General features: G+C 43.1%; 1 protein-coding gene across 1 annotated transcript in view; it reads right to left on the minus strand.

Moving 5' to 3' along the window:
* insra (insulin receptor a) overlaps positions 1-16,269 on the minus strand; it is a 51,118-nt gene that overhangs the window by 3,625 nt on the left and 31,224 nt on the right. Inside the window, exons 4-17 of the mRNA XM_076744590.1 lie at positions 14,242-14,381; positions 13,700-13,844; positions 13,125-13,339; positions 11,721-11,847; positions 10,926-11,179; positions 7,552-7,719; positions 6,110-6,308; positions 4,855-5,135; positions 4,480-4,619; positions 3,701-3,860; positions 2,791-2,890; positions 2,627-2,694; positions 1,607-1,836; positions 1,183-1,293 (exon numbers count right to left, since the gene is read on the minus strand). Of these exons, the coding sequence (XP_076600705.1) occupies positions 1,183-1,293; positions 1,607-1,836; positions 2,627-2,694; positions 2,791-2,890; positions 3,701-3,860; positions 4,480-4,619; positions 4,855-5,135; positions 6,110-6,308; positions 7,552-7,719; positions 10,926-11,179; positions 11,721-11,847; positions 13,125-13,339; positions 13,700-13,844; positions 14,242-14,381 (2,338 nt within the window). The remainder of the gene's footprint in view (positions 1-1,182; positions 1,294-1,606; positions 1,837-2,626; positions 2,695-2,790; positions 2,891-3,700; positions 3,861-4,479; positions 4,620-4,854; positions 5,136-6,109; positions 6,309-7,551; positions 7,720-10,925; positions 11,180-11,720; positions 11,848-13,124; positions 13,340-13,699; positions 13,845-14,241; positions 14,382-16,269) is intronic.

Below are 16,269 nucleotides of genomic sequence, written 5' to 3' on the forward strand. Positions count from 1 at the left end.
GAGGGACAAAAGACAGATTTTCAATTTCTGATCTGCAAACAAAGGTTCAGACGTCCTTTTTTCATGCCAGCGACTCATGATCTAGTGTTGATTTTGATATAAAGTTTTGATATTTAAAAACTTCTTCGATCCCACCAGCATAAAAATGCTGAGGTTTATTATTGCCAACAGTTCATCAGCACACTTAGCAGGAACAGTTCCCTCGTCAGTTTGGAGGCCTGGTGTTCATCTCAAAATAAGCCCCTCTGAGGCGACTGCCATGATTTTGACTGACTTAGTGCCAACTGCTCAAGTCCTCTATCAACATCCATCCTCCTCATCCCAATCCAAGTGCCATCTGTATGTTGACACACTTCAGAGGATGACACACAAGTCATCTGTACACATATCAAAAGTAAATTCAATGTGGGATTTAACACTGTGCAACGGTAACCGAAAAGGTATAGCAGTTTCCGTTACTGTGATACCACCACACGGATAGATCCATATCAGGCCACACAGCCCCTCGTCTAATCAAATTACATTTGGTAATTTGGTTTCAACAATCTGGCTGGCAAGAAAACAGCAGATGGAGTGAAATGTGTTGGAAAAGTCAATTTACTTATTGTGTTAACTGCTGGTTAATTTAAACACTGATGGATTTGAATTGTTCTGTATTTGTACAGTCTGTGTCTGAGTCCTCAGCCCTGCTAGAAGCTGAGGAGCCACTGTGCTTTTACATGTAAAGTTAAGTTAAGTGTATTCATATAGCACTTCTCAAGATGAGGCATCAGAAGGTGCCAAAGTAGATCCTTATTTTGCAGATAAGAGCAGTACAGGATCAAGGGATAAGTATAAATCAATACAGCAAAACAGTATATCTGTGTAAACCACCGGCTGTTGAGTCGTCCTGTCTGTTATGCCCTTTCTTGCAAAAGTGAAATTTCCCATGCAGAGATGAATAAGAAGCCATCAGAAATTTGCATACTGATAAGAAAAATGCAGCAAAGAATTAGTGTACCATTTATCTCCTTAGAATGCAGAAGTGAAAAGAAGAAGTTCATGACAGAAGCATTTCTACATGTGTGCTGTCGCAAGTCCACCAAACTAAGAGTTCAATCCAGCCTAAAACAAACATGAGCGTAACTCAAACACTTCATTTTTTGGCTCTTGATTCAAGGGTCAGTGTTGCAATCTCGTTACCTCAGCGTCAGGTCGCAGAGAGCGCAGGTAGCTCTTCAGGTCTCCGTGGGTCATCAGCTCCATCACCACCAGGGTGGGCTGGCCTTTAGACACGACGCCCAGCAGACGCACCTGGGGGACGAGAGCGAGGGTGTTTTCATTTCCATATAGTCTGATTTAACTGCAGTATGACAACTGGTCTGGTAGCAGCAGGTGATACTGCTGCCCTTCACACAGCTAAATGTAGGAGCGGGCTGGTATTTGCACATGATGCGACATTTAGTACCGACTATTCTAGATCAGTAACGTGTCTAATTATTGACGGTTAAAGGATATTAGTGGGGTTCACTGATTCACACCCTTCCTGGCACTTCAACACATCGCCAGCAACCAAATAATACAACTCTTCAAGTTTCTCTCTCAAAAGATGTGGCGGGCTCCTTACCACATGATGGCAGCTGAAGGCCTTCATGACCGAGGCCTCGTTCAGGAACTCGATTCGCTCTCTGAGGCTGGCCGACTCGTTCACCGTCTTCACTGCTACACGTGTGTCCCCCTCGCCCTTGATGATGTCCTTGGCGATGCCCTCGTAGACCATGCCAAAGGAGCCCTGACCCAGTTCTCTCAGAATGTTGATCTTGTCTCTGGCCACCTCCCACTCATCCTCCTCATACACTGCCGACACATTTCCAGGAACACGTTACACATGCAGCTTTATACTGTATGACTGTGTGCTGTGAAGTCAGTAGACCAGGAGTAAGATTTCTCCATTATGCTCGACCATCTTTCCAAGACCGATCTTATGTTTTGTGAATTAAATGTTAAATTCTGAAAGAAACCGGTTAGTGTTTTAAGATGCTGCAGCTTAAAGAGATTTTGGGCACGTTTCTTTGCTTTGGAGCATTTAAACTGATTGGATGAGCAAGTGCAGGGCAAAGTTGATTAAGGCGTGTCACAGATATCATGCGTGAAACACACAAAAACATATTATCTGATTTTCCTGAATAATCCAGCAAAGGCCGTGAAGTTACCTTTAGTTATGTGTTTGCTGCAGGCGGTGATTGTTTAATGCACGTTAATGAGCTGTCAAACAAACTGGGGTCTGAAGAGTGCATTTCAGGTTTGATGAATAATTCTGTAAGACGGCTGAGGATTACATCATCTGCACTGCAAACTGTATTTTACCGATATCCAAGTAGCACAGAGTTGCACAAACTGTCATCTCCGGTGTTATTGGACTGTTTCAATCTGTTTTTGAGCTGAGTGAATCCTTATTAAATGATTACAATCAAAACATGGATTAAAAGTTCATTATCATTCTGTTACCTGAAGCACATTACTGACTGAAAGTTGGTTTTAGTGGCTTTGGAGTCCTCTCCACTGCCTCTCACTAAGTAAGGTGCCATAATCTTTAAAGTGAAGTTTAAAGTGAAAACACTCAGCATCTGTATCACTGTTTGCTCACCGTCATTAGCACTGAGATACTCTGGGTTTGAGGAGGCGTAGATGGGACCGCTCGGCCCTTGAGTTTGACTAAAAGGAAAACAAGAAAAACACTTCATGAGAACACAAACAAAATGTGAAGTACTAAGAACAGGAGTGACTGAGCAGGATGTGATTATTGCGTACTTCTTCTTGAATATGACGAATCCCGCCACGGCCACAAACAGCAGCAGGACAAAGCAGATGACTGGTCCGATGACGATCTTCACGATGTAGAGAGGATCGCCTGTTCAACACATCCGCCAGAACAATGAGTCACATTTCAGGTGAAGCACAAAAACAAGCTCTTATGAAAGCCATTATGCTGCTCTGTGAACATGATCTGCTTCAAGTAGCATCTTTTGATCTGGTGAAAAAGCTTAAGAGGACTAAGTCATGTGAAGCTTGTGCATCTTTTTCATGTAAATATTCTGCTTTTATGTATGATTACACTCATTTCCTGTCTGGATTTAATGATTTTGACAGCAGTTGATTACTGTTTAGATAAGAAGACAAGAAGTATTTTAAGGTAAAATAATAGCAGATTTACATCCATGAACTAGGGCTCAAAATGAAAATCGCTGCTACTGTCCTTTCTGCAACTGATTCATGTTTTCCAGAATACGAACATTAGCAAATTAATTTCAGACTAAACATACGCCAAGTCCCAAATCTACACTACTGATTCTGTGCAGGTTTTGAGTACGTACTGTCTTCACACTACAAGAGAGACAAAAATAACGTGTACTTGAAGCAGACAGCATGCAAACTAAGTACTGTCGATTTTTGAATGTGCTCTCTATCTATTCTGCTAAATATGCCATGCACAGCTCACTGCTGGGGAAACTTCAATAAATTGTGTTTGTAAAACTAAAATGAAGGGTTAAATCTTAAGGAAAACATTTTGATGTCTCTTTGTGAAGTTTAATCTACAGTGGCTCAGTACACTTCGATGATCAGTGTGTAGTACATACTGCATAGAATTTGTACGCTGTCTGGATTTGAGACGCAGCCAAAATCTTCACTTGGTTTGTCTTTGTGGCAGATGGAGACTTACTTGCATCCTGGACGTAGAAGTACGTGGGCTCGGTCCAGGATCCGTTCCCAGCCAGGGAGGTGGCCCGGATCCTCACCGTGTAGTTCCCAGGATGCATCACCTTCAGCTTGCAGCCACGGGTCACCTTGTACATGTTCCTCGAGACGCAGTAGTGCAGCTCCTGTGGAGGAACAACACTGAGGTTCAGGCAGTGGACAACAAACAAAGAAGCAGCATCATATGGCAAACAGCTGCTTCATCATTTCCCAGTTTAAAATAGCATTTTGACTCATTGTATAGGATACACTGTTTCCTCTGCCTTGTTAAAAGTGTTTCATGTCTTTATGTTTCCAATGTGGAGACATCTGAGCAAATAACAGCCAGATGTTTTGCAGATCAGTCTCCATAGCAACTAAAACTTTTCCATTAAGTTAATCAACCACATTACAGTAGCGAGACCACGAGGCCAAATTTCAAAATCCGAGTCAAGTAATGAGTATTGCCTCTCTTATTTGTCTGTGCTGCATGGCTCGTTTTAAGATGGATAAATTCAATTTGATTCTCGGTTAAATTGCCATTAGTATGTGTTCATTAGTAGCCTCAGCCATTATGTTTAATGAGAAAGGGGAGTAGAAAAAGTGCCTTCTGAGGAAGAATGAGGGCATGTGTTTATGTCTCGCGGTGAACTCGGCGGTGAACTCATGTACTCGGTGACCCAACAACTCAAATCACTACAAACACTAAAGCCATAAAGGCATGACAGATAGGTGTGTGTGCTTGTGTGTGTTGTGTTTCTTCACCTCGGTGTCTCCCAGTCTCTTGTAGTTGACCTCGTACAGGATGATCATACCATTAGGGGCCACTGGCTCCTGCCATGTGATGTGCACTGTATTTTCTGTCACCTCGTAACTGATGGGACCCTCGACGTCATCCGCTTTGTCTGCGGAAAACAAAGTCACATGGTTTCATGAATGATATTTCTATTAAAACTGCATTAAAGAAGATGAGGTGCAGGGGTGTTGTATAATGAAGTGGGCCTCGTGTCAACTCTTCACAGCATCATCTGTCAAACAAATGTCAGTACGCCAAAAAGCACAGACCGTATTACTAAAAGTCCCATAAAAAGTACCACTAACTGGGCTGTAACAGAGGAAGAAGTGTCAGAGCCTCCTCACCTTCAGGCATCGTGCGGGCGCTGACGTACGCGGCCATGCTGCAGCGGGCCGGGTCGGTCGGGTGGTTGCAGGCGTGGATCTCAATCTGATAGCTGGTGAAGTGGCGCAGGTTGGAGATGACAGTGGACTCCTTGGCGTGGACGGTGACCACAGTCTTTGTGCTTTCAAAGGTGTCCTCGTCCTCGGGGATGTCTGTGCCCTGTGGCGGGCTTGGGGCTGTGGTGAGGAAGGGGTGCGTTCGGTTGGCGATACCCATCACGGACCGTCGCTGCCTTGAGCGTCTGGGCGAGGAAAGACAAGTTTAAAGTGATTTACAGAATGCATAAAGACATCAAATTTGACAAAAAGGCATTAGACTTTGAGAAGATAGAAGGAAAATCTAAAAGAAATGAAAAAGACTGCTTTTAAACTCCGTCAGAACTGCTTGTCGGATGGTGGAAGAGCTTCAGAAACCCCCTCCTGCGTCTGGCAGTTTCTGTAACTTTACCAATTCAACTATGCAACATTTACACCCACTTTACGACATGATGGGCCAGCTGTGCAGCACGAGCAAGGAGCCAGGGCTTGAACTTCTCTCTCCAGCTTTCTCTTTTTCATTTGTTACACAACTATTTCTGTAACTTTTAGTCTGTAATAAGTGCAACATCATGATTGTTCACCAGGAGAGATATCTAATTGATATTGCATCTCTCCCCTCGCTGTGACGGCTGGTTTTTCACTCTGCCTTCCACTGCGGCTATTCGGTTCAACTATAAACATGATTTTCAATGGGGTCGGACAACACGTGGTACGAACTGCTCAACCAAACCCCGCCCTTATACAGTGTCCCATTCTGAATTTTGTTCGTATTTTTGTCATTTTCTGTTTGACCTTGTGGCTGAAGGGTTGATGGTCCTGAAGGACAGTTTAAGATGAACCCCTCATACTCCAGTGACATTTAAATAAAACGTAACTGGGCAGAATGTAGTAAGACAATTTGATTGAGTCTTAACGCTCAAACTGCTCCTTTATGAGGGTGCTTTGCATAATCCAAATACCAAACACAAGATGGTGCATGAGGACTTTGATTTGTTGTGTCGGAAGCTAAACAATGTTGAACTGGATTGAGTTTGACAACATCAAGACAAAGAAGGGAAAAGCCTTTCTGATTTAGTCCAACTTGACTCAAACCTCAACGTTTGTGCGCAATAAAGCTAATAAACAGTTCTTTTGCATGTAATTCATACACAGACAACTCTGTTGTCAGTTGTCTTACTTGATCTCAAAGACTTCATTGTGGATGTAATTCTCGAAGGTTTTGCGGTACTCTGAGTCTTCTTTCTCCTTCTTGAGCTCCTTGTCGGTTTTTGGGCAGGCACAGCATCGTGTCCCCTGGCCCTGCTCCTCCGTCTGGTTCCACTTCTGCTCCTCGTCACTGTCCACCTGAGTGGGCACTCGTGACGGAAGCTTCATCCCTGGTGAAATAGAGTCGGAGAAAAAGCGAGAGGGAAAAAAACAATCAGTAAGAGTGGGATGACAGGTGCAATAAACACGGACACATAACACAGTCTGATGCACAAATATCCACGCACACATCCTCCCACACACATGCCTGAGGGGCATGTCTGTCATTGTCATCCCCAGGTCCTCACCCTCTCTAGTGGAGATAAATTACCAGTGACACGACCTCCCCGCAGACTCCCATCTCTCTGATGTGTGGGAGTTATGGGAGTTCAAAAGAGGAAAGTTTGGGCTTGGTTGTGTGCTAACATGGAAGGGCAGTGACGGCAGGGCATCGACGTAGGTCAGGCTGTGACAGGAATAATTCAACCAAGATAAATGTCTGAACTTTGCCTGAACCTGAGGCGGAGTGAGAGGAAGATCATGATTGTCCCAGTGTCGGGTTTCACATAGTTTAAGCTACATAATACCACCCAAATACAAGATTCACCTTCACCGCAATTGATTTTCTTGCTCGCTGGGTCCAGAGTAGCATTTTCCCTCTTAAGGGCAACAGTTCAATTCAGAAAGCGGTTACTACGCTTAGAATGCACTCAAAGATAAAACCATTCCACAAATTGCTTTCCCGTTGCGCTTTTCTGTCCAAAATCTCATCCTGCTGAGACTCCATGAACACTGTGCCTCAGACATATTGCTGTCGCCATGTTTTTATTTAATGAAAAAAATGTGTGGGTTGAGGAAATTCTGTCAGAGCTTCTGCAGCTAATAAAACCGTTTTTGTAAAACATGTTATAAAATTAACAACAAGGCTCTTCTTCCTGGTCCTAGAAAAGCTGAGTTATATCAGACTCAATTATGTTTCATGTACAAGAAGTTAGCTAACAAAATCTATCAAGAGAACAAGGTTTAGATCGTTGTGTCGGGTGCTTTATTGTTATTGTTTTGTAGGTTTGTGGTAAAGGTCATTGTTAAGATTGTGATTGTGCTGATTTGTACATCATGAGGGTTGATATATACTTGGATTATCTAAATAATATCGACCCAGCGAGGAGAGTCAGATCACAAAGACACCACAGAGGGTCCTGATAGCAGACCTGAAGTGGTCAAAAGCCTTTGAGTGAGGAGTGTCTCTACTAATATAAAGGTGGCAAAAGACATTCGCTCGCTATCTCTTTCGCTCTCAGACAGTCAAACACACAAAACCACAATCACAGAAACAGATACTAAAACAGGACAACCACAAACAATGTGGCTCACCCTTCTGACAGTAGTCAAACTTGTAGAGCTCGCTGGCTTCAGGCTGGCGCTGGCAGAAGACCAGGTAGTGAGTTATGTTGCCGTTGGGGTCATTTGGAGGTTTCCACTTGAGGATGATCTGTGAGGAAGAGTTGGACGAGGAAATGGGGTCCAGCGGGACAGAGGGTTCTGGGGAGACATCACAGACAGACAGAAGATAGGTTTAAGAAATGGGAAAGGTTAATGCTATGTAGGACCTCACTTATGTTTGTTTATCCACCCAGTTTATATCAATGGGTTAAATAACAGGAACACGTCAGTATGAGGAAATACACTACATCCTCCAAACACCTCAAGACAACAGCTTCAACTAAAACTGAACATCATAACCTTCATACTGGTAGAGTTTACTGCAGGGCTGTTGTATTAGACTGTATTAGCTTTAGCCAGCTGTATCTAATAAATTGACCATTGAGTGTCAAGTCACAATGTAGGAACTAAATTTATATAATAGATATGCCAGTGGAGGCATTTTAACGACAGTGTTAGTTAATGACTAACATGGTGGATTGTCAGAGGTCTCAACTGTGGCCTCAAAGTGTTAACAAGCTCATTTTCTGTGATAAAAGGTATTATTTTTTTTATAAACACTGCGCTGCCTGCGCGGCTAAGCAATTCAAAACAATGAATGTAATTCTACTGATCATGATACTGCAGTTTAGTGAGCCTCCAGCCTGTGTTTCTGCAATGAACAAGAGATTCTCATCCTGATCTTAACGGAGAAAACAACTATTAGTCTTCAAGACGTCAGTAAAAAATGTAATAAGTGTATGATTATCAGTGACTTTTCCAGTAAATGTCTGCATATGAATCATTGGGATTTATCAAAGATAACAGAGGAGAAGTGTCGTTTCAATCTGATTTGCATTTCATGTAACAGTACAAGTCATGAAACACACTTACTGGCAGGGCGTTGCTGTGTGACCAGCAGCTGCCTGCTCTGGGCAGTTTTGGTTTTGGTTTATGACACAACTTGATGTGTGTTTGGCTCATTTTAGAGAGCCATGTGTGATGTTCCCACTGTGCTGGACATTCCCATTTATGTTCAGATGTTGTGTTCAAGTTGATGAAGACCACATAAGCAAGTAGTCATTTTAGTACTACTTGTGAAACTCTGGGCAGCACATGAAAGATGATTTTTGTTTGTTGTAATTTGCACATTTTGACATATATTTTAATACCATTTTTAATACTGATTGTATGTTTTAAAGACTGATGCTTCATGACTCTACATCATGGTTTCCAGTGTGGCTTTGGAAGCTTTAGTTTAGCTCTTTTAAGTGTTAAGCTGTGGTTTAGATGTTTGGTTTCAGTTCTAGTTTACAGTTTTGGCAGGTGTGGTATTTTGTATATTTGAAAATTTTGAATTATTTACATCCATTTATTAAAATGTTTTCATGTAAGTTTTGCATTCTCGCAGAAAACTGTAGCTAAAAGCAGTTATGCTGTTTTTTTAAACCTTATTTTAAAGATTGATCAAGTTAGAAAACTGTCTTTAACTTATTTAATGCAGTTTTAGTTCTCATACTACTCAGTTGTTTATGTAAACTTTACATCATGTGCATCTTATGCGGTATGTGGTGCACGAGTGAAATTACAGTATCAGTTCATCTAAGACATGCCATGGCTGCAGGGTTGCATGTATTTTCAAATTGCAAAACAAACTGCAATGTGACGCACATTATTCTATTCTTAATTCGATCCTACTTAGTGAAAACAGATTATCAGCCCTAATGCAAGAGGAATAATAAACATGAGTCAGTGTGTGATTTGCAAAAGCAGGACGGGGACTCTGGCACCAGCCACAAGTGCTCGTTGTTGGTGAGAATTAAACACAGCTAAAATGTCTTTGGCAGCTACATAATCATTGTTTCAGAACAGATTGTTTTTTTTTTATCCAACTGTACATCTAAATGTGTTTTGAGATCTTTGGTTTGCATCAACTGCAGCGAGCTGATAACAAAATGTGTCTTCTGTGCCGCAAGTGCAAAAGAGGTTACCAGCTACATGTGGCATGAACACTGATCTCTGTGCATCATATCTGATTGTGTGGTGGGTTGACTTTTTCGCATATTTTCAAAATAAGACACACTAGTCCTGGCCTGGAGTGGAGCAGGAACTGTATGACTGAACAAAGGTTTACGAGTTGACATTAATACTTCATAAGAAGAGTGTGTGATGGGGAGAACAGATGTGAGAAAGTAGTGGTGCGAGGGGAAGTCAGACTGAACCCTGAGGAGACACAGACACCAGAGCTTCGTTGTCGCAGTGTGATTATGTTGTCCCCGTTTCATGACGGTGCAGCACACTGGTCCGACCGCATTGTCAGACTGAGTTTCATCAGCAACAGCTCATCTGTAATGACAGCTTTGCCCTCTGACGAGGTATGCTGGTTAAAGATGACACAGACCAGGAACCCGGAGCGGTTGCCAGACGGATAGAAAACAACCCTGGTTGACTGAATGATGCCTTTCTGCTGGAAGCCAGTTTCGTGTGAGTGAGGGATGTCATGTTTGATGCGGTTTATCAGGAAGGAAACGCACATTGTGCAAAAGGAAGCCAGTTAGACAGGACATCATGGCAACGACGAACCCAAAGTGCACACGACACACACTGTGGGTGGCAGAGTACAATTAAGTGCTGGGGAAGAGATTTATGATTGCTGCATGGCCGACTGATGCAGACACCTTGCACGCGGCGGCGCCCTGTCGGTCGGAGGCCCCCCAGGCGAATCATCCCATCTGTCTTCCTCTTCCCTGTTCTTGTGCCAAGGACATTTTGGCAGCAGCCAAACTGACACACACAAGACTAAATCCACCAGTCAATGATAGTAACACCACAAGAAATGTGGATTCAAGACGACCCTAAAAATAGTTGAACTCTGGTACAGGAGAAGAAAATAGGCCTTTCCCACTACGGGAACTTAACGACACAGTTTGGTCTGAGGTCCTACCTTGTGTTTCCACTGTGTTTTACAAACTAGAACATTTTTTTATTCAAAAATGGCAAAACTTCAGGACAGATTTTGCCATTTTCACGGGCTGTTAGCCAGGCACGTGCAGCTGTGGAAAAGGCAGTGGAATGTAATGGAAAATGTCGCCTGTGTACTGAAACACACATTCAGCGCTTAGCCTTTTAGCTACCATTCATTTATTCCATTTAATGCCCCTGAGAGTACTTGGAATTTGGATTTAGTTCCACCTCCTGAGAAATGCTGAAATGTAGGTTACAAAACTTGCCCCCAAACTCGGGGGAGGACAGTGGAAACAAAAACAGAACCAGTGCGAATGGCTCCACGTTGAGCTACAGGTTGTTATGTTCTGAATCGGTCTTACTGGTGGCGTTGGTGCGAACGTAGATGATCTCGCTCTTGGCTCCGTGGACCTGGTGCTCATCAGAGGCTGAGAGCTGGGTCTTCACCAGTATGGCGTACTGCGTCCAGGGCTTCAGCGGCAGGATGAGATGTCCTGGTTCAAACTGCTCTTTGTCCCCCTCTGTGGCTCGACGTGGAGGGTCCACGTCAGCTATCACCCAACTGTTGGAGCCACAGGCGTCCTGCCCATCAAACTCTGTTACGTTCTGAAAAGGTCTATTGTGGGGAAAAACAATAACAGTACATGAAAGAAAAAATCATTATATATAGGCATAAATTACACTTAAGCTGAGAACAGATTTTGACTGTTCGAGTTTGATGTTTTACATCACTGTATTTATCTGACCACTCTGCGAAGGAAAAGCCTCGAATGATATCACTGAGGTCAGACAGATCCTCAAAACAAGGCTGGATATTCCAGGATACCAGGACTGACACTTCTTCAAAGACATCAGCGACATCACTGAAGATGTGCCCCAGTTGTATCGACTTCTGAGTCTGCTGAAGACTGAGACTGCTGAAGTTTAAATTTATCTGATCAATCTGAAGACGCATGGTTTTCACATGTTTATACGATATCACAATTTCTAATGCAAGCGTTTTAAATGAGTCATTGAAGCAGGAAACAACACCACCATCAACCACTAGATCTAACTGATCTGTTTGTTCTATAATGTTCTTACGCAGCTTAAAACAGTACTTGTCTGACAGAGATTCAGGTCTGGTTGTGACTGCGGCTGAGTGAACGTTAACTTACGCTTCTTTGTAGAGCACCATGAAGCCAAGCAGATCCCTGAAGTCTGGAGGCCAGAAGGGTTCCCACTTGACCATTATTTTATCGCTCATTGTTCGAATCTGTGTAAACTTCAACACATGGTTCTCACCTGAGAAAAGACATTCATCAATTAAAAGCAACGAACGGCTGAAAAAGTTCAAAGTGAAGTGAGAAATATAGAGAGACATTAGTGAAGAAACATCTGCCTTTGTTGATTCAGTATGAAAACATCCCAATGTCCTGGAGCAGCCGCCCACCTTCACCTACTCAATCATTTAAAGCAGATTAAAAATAGATAAGACCATGGGGCCCCCCCTCAGACTAAACTGAGACAACTGCACTCCCCCCAACACTGCAAAACTCTGGGGCGCAATTTCATATTCATGTTTCATTTTGGTCTGTGTGTTTTAGGGGTTTCTTTTTTTCAGTATTTTTAGAAAGAGATGCAAAAAAGGCCCCCTCCAGGACTTGAACAGGGAAGTTGCGGTTCATGGTCTGCGTCTTAAACCCTAAGAACAGTGCCACCCCAGTTTTTGGAGTTTCTACAACACCCTCTACTTGACAAAAACTGAACCTCTGTGACTCGATTCGCTCAGCCACCATACAATACATAGCTGCAATGTCCTGACCTTCAACTCTGGCCGGGGGCCTTTATAGTAGAGATCTTTATGGTGCAAAAAGAACCAGAGGAAAAAAACTCCGCAAACCCAACATGGAGTCAGTCAGTCAGAAGTCAGAAATATACCCGAGGACTAGAATCAATCCAAAACGCAGTCAACCCCAGCAGAGACAGAACAACAACACTGACAGCAGCCATCAATAAATGAGCATCTGTGGTTGAAAAGAATAGATTTATATGTCATTTTCCCTCAACTTCACACATTTTGCCTCAAAAACACATTTTTCTCCCATGACAACTGGGACATAATCACAGCTGACAGGGGCTCTGCTCCGATCCACTTGGGAGACCCAAGATCTGCAGCAACAGAACAGGAACCCTCCTCGACCCGCCCCCTCCATTTTTCTCTCCTTCCTGCCTCTCTTTTATGTCAAGTTAAGAAGGAAACATGTCAAAAAATTAGATTACACCCTTGTCTTCATGTGTATAAAAGCACCATGAACTCATCCTGACACCCTGTCTCTGAGGACGCAAACAGAACACCTGCATCGCTGTTATCATGTTTAAGTTATTGGTGTTTTGCTCTGTTGGTTGTTCCTATTTTTACCGTGTCAGCAAAGGTCTGTAGGAAGGCATTTGGAAACAGAGGGGAACAAGAAATGACCATCATAACCATGACCCCGTTTGCATCTGCACCGACTCTGTGTTTTCTCTACTCATAGTAACTCCTGCAACAACTGGCATGTCTTCAGAGCCGAGGTCCTTACATGAGGCCTGGTCTCCATTGGTCTTTGAGGCGATGTCATTCTTGACTTGCCGCTCCTTGGTCCCCGTCACCTCCTCCATCTTGCGGATCTCAGACATGCAGAGTTTGGAGTTGTAGTGGAAAAACATGCGTCCCTGCAGGATGGTCAGCTTGTGTTTGGACCAATCCCACAGCTGCCGCAGGTTCTGGTTGTCCAGGGCATAGAATGAGTAATTCCTGGAAAAGAACACACAAAATTGCATGAATATATTTTTCATGATACACGATGCCATTTAGCTGAGGATATTATCACAGAGCTTCTTGAATAACATGAGTAGAAAAGTATTTCCGCATGGTTAGCCTACAATTTGCAGCATCATCGTCCTTTGCCATTTCTACTGTAAGTGTAGCTCACTGTGCTACAAGCCTCTTCCACCTCGTCCGAATGAAGCCTCGTATATGATTTGGGAAAGTCTAACCAAAAACAGTTACCACAGAAAGACATTTTGAAAAGGTCAGTCATTCTGCTTTTAACTCATAATTACAGGAGGAGGCTCTGACATGGCGAGGACAAGATGGGCTTGGTAGAAGTCTCACCCGATTTCCTGTTCCTCCCCACGAATAACATGAAGTTTGCGGAAAAACGAGAGGGATACGAGGGCGTAGGAACGTCGCACTGTCAGGTAGCCAGTGATCTCCTCCAGCTGGCCGAGGCTGGCCTCCAGTTCGGCTGCTATGTTGTCTGCAGGAAACCAAAAGACAAAAGCCTTCAAGTGACTTCTGGGTCTACGGTGTGCTTACTACAAAAGCTCCCTGGCAGATGTTCTTTGGCAGCAATTATGTTCTATATAAAAGCCAAATAATACGATTCCCCTATTTAGGCTGTTCTGACACATAAATAATTGTTTTTATTATTTTGCAAACATCTATTTTTTGATAGCTAAATTTATGCAAACTGTGATTCAATGTTCAATGTGTTGAAACTCAAATAAAAACATTTAAAAAAAAAAGTATTTTTGTCGATGAATTTTAAACTTTTTCTTATTTTATCTCATTTTACATCCAGTCTGTAGTTTTTATGTACTCTCTCTTTGTTGTTGTCTGTTGTTGATTCAACCAAACAAACCACAGTTACTCACTTCCTCCTCGGAGGTTGATGACCAGGCTCCCGTTGAGAACAGTGCAGCCTCTCAAAGCCTGGGCAGCCGTGACAGAGTCCACAGTTTTCAGACCCATACATACCTTGGGACAAAGTCCTGCACAGGGAGTGCAGTTGAGCCTGGAGCACAAAGGGAAAAAAAAAGAAAACCGTGATTAGAAAAATATTTCAGAGGAACATGTGCATAATAGCAAAACATGGTGGCATTAATAATGCAATCCCTGTAATTTCCCACCTCCCTTAGAATTCACGTCAACACAGAAATACTAGAACAATAAGCCTGGAATGACATTTCTGGTGGCATATTTGAAAGATAAATGCACACATTTATGGCAAACAGCTTAGGCTTACTCACGTATCCAAAAGATACATAGCAACATTAGCATTAGCATTCATGAGTCATGCTGTGTCCACTTGTTGAATTTAACTCAAACAGTCACCCTCCACCATCTCAGGGAAACATCTGGCTCTATAGCTGCTAAAGGCTCCACTACTGTGTGTTCACCAGCTCAGCCCTAACGATATCTGTCTGCTGTGGTGCTGAGCAGCTAGTTCACAGTCTTGTGTGGAGTTTTCTGGCTGAAAGGAGCTGCCTGCTGCGGCCGAATACGCTCATGAGATTGAATTGAAACAATCATTTTGGTGGCCAGACAGCTAAAAGGTGAGCTGATAGACAATAAAATGCTCCGTAGAGCTGAGGTGAACGACAGTCGAGTCGAGCGGTAGTTTTTGTTTTCACTGCTCATAACAAAAGGACTGAAAATGAAGCCTTGACTCAACTTCTGGTTTGAATGAACTGAAAATGAACTGACCCCTACCTTTCACTTCAACAACTGACTTTTACAACCTAGCTTACATAATGTTTTCATAACCAGTCTCTTCTCATAACAGATATATGGTCACGGCTTTGTGTGCCGACCATATTAACCCATTTCCTGAACAGCCATCTGTACAATCCCCACACTCATAATGGGACAAGTGAAAACTTTGATGAAGTAAAACCCAAAGTACACAGCGACCTCTGCATCCTCTCAGAGTCACACAGCGAAGCGAACATCCTTTAGCGGTGCTGCGGGGAACATTTTTTGAAGGGGATTAAGGCACGATTAGAGGGTGATGGGGCTGTTCGCATGGGGCCATTGTCCTGAGTGTGTTAAAGTATTTTTTTGCCGCTAGCTGGTTCATGAGGTGAAAATGCTTTTGTTTGGCAACAGTTGAGTAAGCTTGCCGGACAATTACAGATGAATGTAGCATTTCTTTTGTGAATGGCAAATAATGAGAGCGGGCGGTAGCTAATGTGCTTCGGATTTTATGGTATTGCATGTCTACTCTGCAAAGTATAAATACACAACAAATATAAAACAAGGGGTACGCATTGTGGTCTGTGATCACGCGGCATTTGAGATTAATGCCAGCTTTCAACAACAAAACAAGCCACCCATATGACACAAAGGCTAAGGAAGAAATAGCTGAAAAGTGTGGCTGTGCTTTGCAAACGGTTAAGGGAATTGTTCCTGTATCTGGCTCATAACTTTCCTGATCCATCTTGACCCTTTTCCCTCTCTCGTGCCACGTTCGCTCTTTCAGCCCAGACACTCATAACGCCTTTGAATATATCGCTTATCCTCAAAGCACTTTCATTTCCACAGCTTAGAGAGAGAGAGATGCCGAAGAGAGGAGATGGGCCATAAGGGGAACAGAGAGGGAATCAAAATAAAAAGGCTGAGAGGAGTGCGGCAGGGTTCACTGCAGGTCAACAGTAGCCTAAAGGTGGAGATGAGCAGGATTTTTGATGCAAATACCTGGCAGGATGTGATCCAATCTGCACACTGAGAGGCTGCTTTTAACTAAATTTGTTCAAGCATAATTCTGAAGATGCGAGCTTTATCAGACAATACCAACTCCACGTCAGCTACACCTGTGCAGTACAGGAAAAAGGAAATTATACAAGCATGTAAAACTATATTAGCTATGCTACCTAATTGATCAGCTGATCCCAGATGGTGAC

Source organism: Chaetodon auriga, chromosome 12, assembly GCF_051107435.1.
Source record: "Chaetodon auriga isolate fChaAug3 chromosome 12, fChaAug3.hap1, whole genome shotgun sequence".
Lineage (NCBI taxonomy): Eukaryota > Metazoa > Chordata > Actinopteri > Chaetodontiformes > Chaetodontidae > Chaetodon > Chaetodon auriga.